At 34.8% G+C, this 11,685-nt stretch overlaps 1 protein-coding gene across 1 annotated transcript in view; it reads right to left on the bottom strand.

Annotated features, from left to right (window-relative positions):
* Nucleotides 1–10,721, bottom strand: part of T48 (FU domain-containing protein T48) — an 86,900-nt gene extending 76,179 nt beyond the window's left edge. The window contains exons 1-2 of the mRNA XM_036368376.2: nt 10,518–10,721; nt 7,809–8,924 (exon numbers count right to left, since the gene is read on the bottom strand). Coding sequence (XP_036224269.2) covers nt 7,809–8,241 — 433 coding nt within the window. The 5' untranslated portion in view covers nt 8,242–8,924; nt 10,518–10,721. The remainder of the gene's footprint in view (nt 1–7,808; nt 8,925–10,517) is intronic.
* Between the last annotated feature and the right edge of the window lie 964 nt (nt 10,722–11,685).

Here is an 11,685-nt window from a genome sequence, read left to right on the forward strand (position 1 = left end):
AGGCGCAGACCGCGTTACATTGTATGCCAGGCAATCAGATGGTAAACAAGAATTTACTACGCAATGACCAATGAACTATATACAAAGAAGAGTGTATATGTTTATGTTGACTTTGTCGCCGATGGCTCGGTGGCAAATGCGTGAGGCTGCGGCCACAAAGTAAACGCTGAGGCACAAATGATTGCTTAATACCGGAGACATATGCATGTATGTAAGTGTGTGTGAGTGCATATGAAATGCACAATTGAAGATGTAATTTCAAGGCAACGGATTTGGCAGTCAGTCCACCGGGCTGTTCACCTGACTGCGTGGACTTTCAACGAATTAGCACTTAGACGCTAACAAGTGCAAGTTGCATTCAGTGATCGCTCGCTGCTGCTGTCAGTCACACCTGAGTACACACAAGCGGCAACATGGCTGCACTCTGCTGCAACAAGCAATTTCACACAAATCCGGGAGGATCTCTGCTGCATACGCTGACATAATGCGCAGCGGGTCGCCATACTTTTTCTGCTTTATTAGGCTCTGTACCATCTAACAACATAACAGCAGTTTTAGCATTTGATTTGCGAATGATATTCTGCTTTTTCATTGTGTGCATGCGCTCTTAGACCCTTATGGAACACCGCTGTCTGCAGCATCTCACATTTTTACGAGTTTTTCGTCTTTCTGCCTGTTCACGAACCTTTGACTGTATTGACTTATGCATGTGAAACCATTCGCTTATTTTATAATGGGATTGCTTTAGGGCGCGGATGAAGATTTGTGTATTGTTTTTGTATGTGTGTACTTAACTCATAAACTCTGCTCGTTGAGCTGCCAACGGCCTCATCTTTCATTTGATTTCTAACAGGTACACTGAGTTTATGAATTTAGGTGAAACCCAGTGGTGGTAAATAGTAAACTGAGAGGTACAGGCTCTATGTGATCAGGACTAAATTGTAGACAACCTATTCAAGTGCATTTTTAAAATATATGTCAATTTTGTAGAATTAAAGGGCTAATACAGACTACGGACTTTCGACTGTAGGAGTGGGAGATAACTGCGTCTACTAGTACCGAGGTGGAATCTGGTGAACTGACGACTGACAAAGATCTTATCTAAAATATCAAATCGAATATGGAATGGTTTAGAAAGGTTCGACAAGCGGACATAATTAAAAGCATTGATGGCGCTTGTATTCGAACTGGACCTTTCCGCCTATTTGAGTTGATGAGTCGAAGTTTAAGTTAGGTTAGGTTAAATGGTCAATCCTAACAGGGTCCCACTTAGACAGCTTATAACGCCGCGTCCGTTATAACACCTAGAACTTCTTTAAAATGTATTATAACGACCCACATGCATCGACGAACCCCTTTGAGCCGATCACAAATTTGTTGAAGCCGCAAAGTCTCCTGGTTTGCCGAAGGTATGACTGCCGAGATGTTTCAACCTCAGTCTTGCCAAAGCTGAACAATGAAGGAGATAGTGCCTGGATGTTTCCACCTCACCTTCTTCCATACAAAGTTTACAGTTTGCGTCCGACTGGATTTTCAGCTTTACCGCATGAATGCCTATTGGACAATATTCAGTAAAAACTCCTACGATTGCGGCAAGATAAACTTTACGAAGGGCAGTTAGCTCAGTAGATTAACTCACAGAGGAGCGATTTCTACACGGTTAAACAAGGGATAGGGCTGCGAAATGTGTAGATTCATTGGAATGTAACGCAGAATGTTGATTTTGAAGATCAGTTAAGTACATAAGCAAAGCTTCCACGAGAATAAGACGTGTCTCACAAGAAAATTTTCAGCCCTTTTTAACGTTATTCAACAAATATAGGAATCTATAAGCTTCAAGCTGCCTCCAAATTATTGATCAATTTTTTTAGAGTTCTATTTGCATGCCAGAAAAAGACTTGGGAGGTATTCAGATAGATAAAAGAAATAAACCTCAAAAAAGGGGAAAAGTAAAAAGTTACTCGAAAACAAATTCACAAAGAACACTTTGGAGCTGGTACTGTTCCACAATGCTAGTTCAGATTAATACTACTTATTCGGCAGTTGTAAAAGGTCTTACGTCGCTAAAATGTTCATTGAATTGCTACTTCCCATTCATTTTCTGCCTTAATTTGTTCTCAATTTATAGCCATGACCGAGCCAGTTCAAGCATCTGCAACATCCTTTTTGCGTTCAGCCGTTTTGGCGACGTCATAAATCCCTCTATCTTTAATCATTGCTCGGCTTTATGGCGGCCTCAATGCACAGGGCAAACAATCTGTTTTATTTTTGCTTTACTAAATGCGAACATAAATTATTTTCTTTATGGTTTTCGACATTTCCACATTTGTGTTCAACAAGTGCACTGCTTCGTCTGCTGACTTCCTCCTAGCTTCCAACAAGCCCACAACAAAAGTCCATCTAACTTCGGAAAATTGCTGCAATTCTGTGTGTATATGGGTGTGTGTGTGCGACTGATTAGCTGCGAGTAGCCAGCCTAATGCATATCCAATGCTGTAAGCCTCAAGATTCATTGCTTGGCATTTAATTTATGACTTGCGGTGTCTTTCGTTTACGCTTAGGTTTGTTCTATTATCTTTTTTATGAATATTTTCTTTATGAGAGATTGCATTTAGCACACTAGTTTTTGTAGTGAAAATAAAAACACAATTTGGGAAAGAAACTGAAGGATTCAAAGGACAAAGATGGCATGAAATCGCCAATGATATACCATAAATCATCCAATCTATTGCCTAAACCTTTATTGACTAACAGACATTTTATTATTCTCACTGCTATAAAATTCATCTCTATAAATAAAAGCACTCACAAACAAGTAAGGAGGGGTTAAGTTCGAGTGTAAGCTAACATTTCATACTCTTGTACCTTGCAAGGATCAAAGCCGAGGAAAAACCTTCAGGTGTTGGCAAAACTTCATATTGAAAATGTTGCGAAAGAATTTAGCATTCCTTACTCGACGAAATCGTCAAATTAGTTTTATAACTATATTTTACTTCCCATCAGTCAAAATTATATTAAAATCATCCTCAAATGAGATATATCTGACATAAACCTAACCGAAGAGGTTAAATTTAATATATTGAGCTATGTACGTAGTATAATATAATTTCACATATATTCGGCATTAAACTAATGTATATTCAATATTATACGTTCAGTTAATTTGGTAAGTTACATATACGATATATGGGATATAAAACCAGCCGGAAGTTTGAAAAAATATAATTTGAGATATTTTGGAGGAAGGTGTAGTATTGGCCCGATTTTATCTATTTTTGGCATTACTACATAATATTAATAGAAACAGACGGCCTCTAAGTTTCATTCTGGTACCTCACATACCAGATAACTCACATATTGGCCGATATATGGGATATAAAGTCAGCCGGAAGTTCGAAAACCTTTCTATTAGGTATATGGGGTCTAAAAGAAATACTGACAACGATTTAACCAATTTTTGACATACAAACATATTACTATGAGGAAAGGATTCTCTCGGCAGAGAGTCAGCCATAGGCTCTGGGTCCACATTTCCAGTATCTGGGGGCTTGAATAGTTATGGTTCGATTTTGACAATTTTTAGTCCTGATGGCATACCATAAAGGCAATATATACATACATGTATATACATTAATTAATGCTTAATTTGTATACTGGAAAGTGAAATTATTAGATGAAATCTAAAGTTGTGTTATGTGGGAGGTAAGCGTGGTTTCAGTCTGATTTCGCCAGTAACATGGAAAGGTCAAAAGAGTCCTAGGTACCAAATTTGGTTGCAATTGCTGGAGTAGGTCCGGAGATATGTGATTTCACCTAAATCAACACCTGCTCCTATAAAGTCTTGGATGTAAAATTAAATGTTTCTGACGTTTTTAACAAGACCGATATACGGAGAGTATGCGTGGTTATCATCCGATTTTACCCATTTTTTACTCTCACGCTGTCGCAAAAGGTTTCAAAATTGTTTATCCTGAGCAAATTTTGGTGATATAGCTTGAATGGGTTGGGAGATATATACATTTAACCTACAGGTGCTCCCCGTTATTGCGATTCGTAGTACTAATTTACAGTTTTGTATTTTAATTTGCGGCATAGTTATGGCGATTTATAGGTTTTTGATTAATGGCGTTTTATAGGTGTGACAGTGGTCCTATTACGCCCATATACAAAATGATCTTCATTTTTTTGCTAAGGAACACCTTTACTAAGTTTCATGACGATATCTCAATTTTTACTCAAATTACAGCTTGCACAGTCAGACGGATGGACAGACAGTCACTCGGAATTCAACTCGTCTTGTCATCCTCATCATTTATATATATAAATTAAAATATTATCGCATATTTACACAACCACGCTAAATTACATACATAAATCTAGGCACGGTGCAATCTCCGAAGAAACTGTTTCGATCGGACCACTATAGCATATTGCTGCCAAATAAACTGGCCCTTCAAGATCAAGTTCTTATGTATATTTTGTGTTTTTGATGGGTGTTATAGCTTCGGTGTAGCCGAAGTTAACGTTTTCTCTTGTGTTATTTGTATATTGCGCAAAAGTATATAATGTTCGATCTATATGGCGAATAGATAGTTTAAAGATCTATGATCGCCAATAGTTTACGGTTTATGCATTTTTTTATATTAACATTAAATATATTTTTTTTAATTGCAAATTTGTACATTCTCTATTGCGCATTTTGTCTTGCTTAAGTCAAAATCGTAATTGCAACAAAAACAACGAATAACCATTCACTAATTATGTAACGGCTTTAGGTAATAATGACTTTAGAGGATTTTTAGATTTTTTTGAAACACTCTGTGCTGTTTACCTTTTTCTGACTCATTTCAGTAGAAGTGCATGTGTAAACAGTAACGGATTTATGTATGTAAGCACGTATTTTGGTATTTAACAGCTTATCGCACTTTCATTCGAGCCGCAAAGGCATAATTAGGTCTTAAACGGCTTAGCCATATTAACAAAAGGTGTTTAAATATTTGAGAAAGGCTTTCTCACAACTTAGATGTAGTTATGAATGCAAGTGCACGAGCATGCTATAATTTGCTGGTAAACATCGGCGTGAATGGCACTGCGTTTGGTGTGTACATGCAACGCCACCAGTGCAGATGTCAGTCAGTGTGTATGTGTGTACATGTGTAAGTAAATATGAACTATAAATTATCTTAAGTGACGCGACGCTGTATTTTAAACCTTTCACTGCTGCTCAAAGAGTCCACAGCATGCATTAGGGTGATACATTTTTTAAATTTCTAGTTGTAATACTTTCTAAACTTTACTTTTGAGTAGGATGGGATAGAATTCGGACAGAATCACAGATAATTGGACGTAAAGATATAGTTTACTACAAAAAATTATGTTTAATAATATTTTAATTACTATTCTACTTTATATAAATAAAAAAACTTTTGAAAAAATGTTTGTTTTTAATACTTTAAATTTAGCACCCACCCAGAGTTGTATCAGTTATAAAAAAAGTATTTCACTACAATTATTGTATTTCAATATCTTAGAACACCCCTAACATGCATGTATGTGTCGCACACCAAGCCTGGCGTTTATTTTATAGCTTCGCAGGAAAAAACCTGTACGTTCTATAAAAAACAAAAAAAATCCATATTGTTTGCGAAGACAAGATAAGACTCTATTTAGCCGGCGCTGAAGAAGGAAGTGTACACTTGGATTTTGTCACAAAACGTTTAATGAGCCCAAAAAATCAGTGCAAGCTATTGGTAGACCATTCTTTGCAACGGATGTACTCAAAGTACGGGGGTATTCGTTTATTCATGACCCCCTCTTAGGCACAACACAAGCGTATGCTGTCAGCGCCACTTCTTATTTTGTGTATTATATGCATGATTGGATATGCATATGTTTTAACGGGTATATCTATAGCAGTACCCAGCAGGAATTGTATTTTGGAACACTAAACACGCCGCAGTGTTTCGAAGTGCCCGAAAAAAAAACTACAAGAAAAAATTATGTTTGAATAGATATTCAATTCGCTCCAGCAAACCATTCTGGTAAAAATCGAATTTCTATAACCGAATTCAAACCGAGTTTACATCGGGTTAAGTGCTGTCACCACAGCCACAATTCTTAAAACTACCCGGGAAAGTTATTTTTCTATTGCAGCAACAACGAACATAAATCGAAAATTCCGCTCACACGGCAGTAGGGTCTAAGTAACCGAAACGGATCCGAATTTTTATCCAGTCAAGGCCTGTCAACTCGACAGCATTACTCGTAATTACTTCAGAAATGTTTCATACTACGAAAATTTATATTTTACAGAGGTAACTATTATTAATGCACTTTACTCTACAAATATTACAAAAGTAATATTTAGAAACAGACATTTCCTAACAGCGGGACAGATAGAATTTCCCACAAGGCATTGTGTACACATAATTTCAAGTGTTTTCATAACTCAACACTAATTTTGTACTGTTCTCAGTCTTCTTCGACTTGTCCGTTTTCCTTGCTTCGTCTTGCCCGACTTGGTTGGTACCTTGTATTGGGTATTGCTTATTGAAATATAATGAGCTACATTTGTGTGCTACAAAACAGCTGAGGTTTAGTGCGATTCCGTCGTACATACACAATATTTTCTTTTTTTTTTAATTCTGCTTTCTTTTTTGTCTGTTTTTCAAACCAAACAACTTAAAGAAAAAGGTATTAAATTACCGAAACAAAAGCCATGATATTAATAATATTGGAGCAGCCAGGAAATCAAAGCAAACACGTCTGTAAATATGTTTGTTTGTATATTGTTGTATGGCAAAACGACCGACAAGTGTTGCGCGATACGATGAGTGGCGGTCAGAACATTGAATATATCTTTATATATTATATACAGATATATTTATAAGAGTGAATTAATGCAGCTCAACATCACTCCAAAACTCACAAAAAAAGGTAAGTGTTGCATTCAATATTTGTTGAAGAAAGGCGAAGTTACGGTTAGCAGTGCAACCCAGCATGCACATGAGTGCACATTTTTAAATAAAATCAATAACATTTACTTATTTTAAATATGTAGCATATACATAAAAATACATATAACATATATACATATGTACAGACAAAATTTTACATGTCCTTCTGCCTTCCTGTCAATTTTGATTTGATATTTACGACTACGCGTTGCTGCAGTTCATGGGGCTATTGGCTGGTATTATCGCCGTGATCACATCACGATTTTAATGTAAATGACAAAGCAATTATTCCAGTGCTTTTCCTGTGTTGCGTTGTAGTATTTGTTTTGTTGCCCAGTTGCGTTTTGTTTGAAAAGTGTGAAAAAATAAAACTGAATAGCGAAAGATTACTTGCTGCAATCCATGTTTATACATGAGTAGCCGCAACATGATTGAATTGAGGCATTACATCTGCTTGCCTTGGATGCACCGCACAATTGTTACTGTTTGTTTATTTTAGTAATGCACTTGCTTCCATGCATGTGTAAGCGCATAAACATATTTATATATAGCGTTAATGCTGCTTGCACTTTGGAGAAGTCCATGAATTAACACTTTTCGAGTAATTTATAAAGGGGGAATATTAATATGTATTGTAATTTAACATTGCATTCGTAATTAACTCCACATCAGCCAGTTTTAATATTATTATGTTTCGGTATTAATCTCAAACCACTTATATTATATTTATTATAATTTATTTTTTTGATATTTTGATAACACCTGTATTTTTATCACAAACTTAACTGCAAATGTTCTAATAAAGTTCTGAATACTGTAATTTAAATAATAATAAAATTCAATCAAACTCACCTGCATTTGTTCTGGCATCTGGTGAACGCGCCGGCAAAGTTACCGCAACATCTGGCATACTGTTACCAGCACTAGGGTCACCCTTCTCCGCAATAAAATCCGCAGCACTTCTTTCTTGCAGATAGGTGAAATTGTTGTGTGCATATTGCAGTGTGCTACGATGATGTTGCTTGTGATTCGCATGTGAAGTTGTTGCTGTAAGCGTCGTGCCTATGTCTGTTGCGGCAACAGGGTACGTATTTGCCGCCCGCGCTTTGGCAAGATCGAAACGACTGGCGCAAAGCAATATAAAAAATGTCACATACATTGGAGTACCTATATCAACACATTTTTTACCCACAACACAAGGCAGGCCCACTAAATTCGGCTCCCGCCAGCATTTTACTTTACGTTTGAGATGGAACTCTTTGATAGGTGAGCGTTTCGCATACATTTTTTAGGCACTTTCCTTTTTTTCAATTTTCACAAAATTTGCACCAGCTAAACACAAATGTTCAAACAATAACATATGTACATATGTAGTTAGGTATGTAGATTTTTTTTTATTTGTAATTGACCTTTTTCATAAAGTAGCGTGACACTTCCAATTATCTTTCGTCTAGCTCATACATATTCACTTCAACAAATGTTCAGCGAACGGAACAATTAGTAAGTTTAATTGAATTTATGTTGGCAAGTTATGGCTGCAATTAAAAATGCGATCAATTGTGACAAAAGCAAACACACACATCGCAAATACGGCTTACTAAAACAACACAAATAAGGTTTCGTAGTAAGCGGATGCTTTCAAAAATATATATTATATACAAGTATGTAGGTTGTCTTGACTTTATTGAAATTCGTTAGTCACTTGATTAATTTGATTAAATAATTTGTTTTTAGCGTGACACTTATTTTCTATTTATTATAAGCACACCGGCTTTTTTAATTAGGTCTCGATAAAAATAGCACATTTGATCTATCGGCTCCCTTACAAAATACTGGCATGCTGTCAAAAATTATTTGACACACTATAAATGTGGGGCATTACTGAAAATTTACTTGAAATCACAATCGCGCACTAGCTAGCAAATGTAAACAAAAACACCGCGAAAGCGCATAAGATCCACATCGAACCTGCAAAATATACAAATTTTTATTAGTAAGAGTTAACCGAGCTTATAATGTAGGAAAGCACCAGTCACGCAATAACTCTATGCCAATTGTATAGCACAATGCGTGGTGTGCATTATAGTGCTTAAGAAAAATAAATGCATATTGAGGCAATATTTGTAACCGTAATAAAAAAATAGCAGTACTAGCATTTAAATATGTATAATAAAGCATACAAATAAGTATCTATGTAAATGCTATTTTGAGAACTGTGTCTTGATGTTATATGATCTTAAGCAGCATGTTATTTTGAAAACGAAAGGCTTGTGGAGTTCTGATTAGTTACAAGATGCTTATTATTTTACACATATCCTTAGTAACTTCGAACCATTATAATTCCACATTTTATGGCATTTTCTTACATGCATCACGGAAAAAAAACAATATCCTCCACGATACTGTTTAGGAGTATACAAACAAGTGCCCATTTACACACTAAAGTCATAATGTATTTATCAAAACATATGTGAACAATATGCTGGTATTAAGTAAAACTTAAGAATGAACATACATGTGTGCACGTAATGCATGTACGTTGCCAATTTATACACAACTTAATTTAAATGAATGCACAAATATGGTCATTAGGGACACCTATTATATTTTGCTTTCTTAAATACGAGTACATGAAAGCTATTGCTGTAAGCTGTGATTTAATTATTTATAGAGAATTTTTACAAAACAGTACTTTGAGTAGCTTTACGATTATATTTCTTTCATAATAATATTGTCATTTAACACAAATTGGAATCCGTGGTCTTAAAGCAATTTGGTTTCGTTATAATTTGTATTCCCATTTCTTATTCCATCAAAAATTTATTTTAGAAGTTTATGGTATATGTTTTTGTTTTTAATTGATCTAAAATATATTTTAATTCTTACACGTCTGAAGATGTTTCAGGTAGGTTTATATTTAATTAGCAAGTATTCCGCTCTGATGCTAGTATTAATAAGCGAACTTTTAATTTTGCATCGTTCATGTATTCATATATTACATTTTTAAGGTAAATCACTAATATTGCCTTTACCATTTAACGAGTATATTACGTTCATTTTACAAAACACTTTCACATAAAAAATCCGGAAGTAATTATAATTATATACTAAATGAGAAACAAATAGTTTAGTAGCGTATTTTGGTAGAACATAAGTTCATCACAAGGATTCCATATAATCAGTATGGACGAGTGAAATATTGCATATATATATTCATATGTATGTACATATGGCACTGCTTTGGTTCTTTTCAATCACTATAACTAAGAATCATCATTTGCATTTTAATGTTTTTATACTTTTTAGTTGAAAAACAAATAATGAAAATGCAAATATGCATTTTCTCTAACACAGTTACTATAATTTCTTAATTGTTGTTGAAAAATTGATTGCCAATAAAGCTCAAAATCCATAATACACACAACATGCCACTTTGCAATAAGTTTCTTTTTAACTTATTTCTATTTTCAAACTTCTTTAGTTTATACCGTTATTGCTTGCATTTTTTAACTGAGTCTATTTCGTTTTAAACTAAAATTCCAATTGGATTTATTAACTCACCATAATTAATTCTCTTGTTTTATACAATTGCATAAATTGGACTATTTAAGTTTCATATGCAAAAATACTATCGAATTCCACATAATATTTTCAAAGGCGATGTATTTAATATTCCCGCAGACATCAATTTAATATACGCGCACTACTGCGACAAACAAAGTAATCTAACCAATTGAACGATGCAAAACAAACTAGCGAAATGCCGCTATTGCTGATCTTGCCATCGTTGCTTAGATATTTTATCAGTTTCTTTTACGTTGCTTCGCAGCCAGTACTGCCGTCTTAAATTTTGATTTGGGCTGAAATTAATGTATTTTATCAGCAAAATAGTTTTATTACGTGGTATTTTATAAAAAATATAAACTTAACAAGCAATATTAAAAATATTTCAATCAACATATATTTCCCTTCCTTCTTATACAATTACAAAACGTTTTCTCTAGTAATGGCAACCTCTGCTTCACAGCTGTGTTTAGTAACTTTCACTGTTTCAAATCTTTTACAATTGGAGGAATCTATCGGAAATCGGATAAGTCGATAGTTAACAGTTATCGATTCTATCTATCAATTTATGTTAATTATGAATTTGCACAAAATTCAAAATGTAAAAATATACGTAGTCATTGTGCTCACAACTGTAATCTTCTACAACAGCAAATTAGTATAATTTTCAATAAGCAACTTAATGTTCTTAAATTTTATCGAAGTGGTAAATGTGTAGTTTAGGTCCCCCAATGTAGAAGACCTTGAAAATATATTTTTTTTAAATCATCTTATTTTGGCGCGAAGATTACACATCCTTGAGCGGAAGTTGGTTTTTTCAATAATTCTATATATTTTTCAATTAAAAAAAATGAACTTTTACAAAAAATTACACACATCGCACATGTTCTTTCGCGTGGTAACTCCTTCTGGCGGCCTTCGATCGCGCTTCAAAAAAATAACCCTCGGTCCAAAATCGGGGTGCCAATAATCCTTTTGCATCGAACTCTTTTTAGCACACAAAAGAACTATGGACACACCGGTGTTGGGCCGAACAGGGTTTTTTTTATTAAAGGCGCGGCCGATTCGACGATTTCCTCTATTTGTCCACACCATCAGATCGCGACGTAAAAGAAATTTACATTTCTTCAGCATTTCTTTTCAGAAGAAAAGTGTGTAACTCGCT

Source organism: Bactrocera oleae, chromosome 2 (assembly GCF_042242935.1).
Source record: "Bactrocera oleae isolate idBacOlea1 chromosome 2, idBacOlea1, whole genome shotgun sequence".
Lineage (NCBI taxonomy): Eukaryota > Metazoa > Arthropoda > Insecta > Diptera > Tephritidae > Bactrocera > Bactrocera oleae.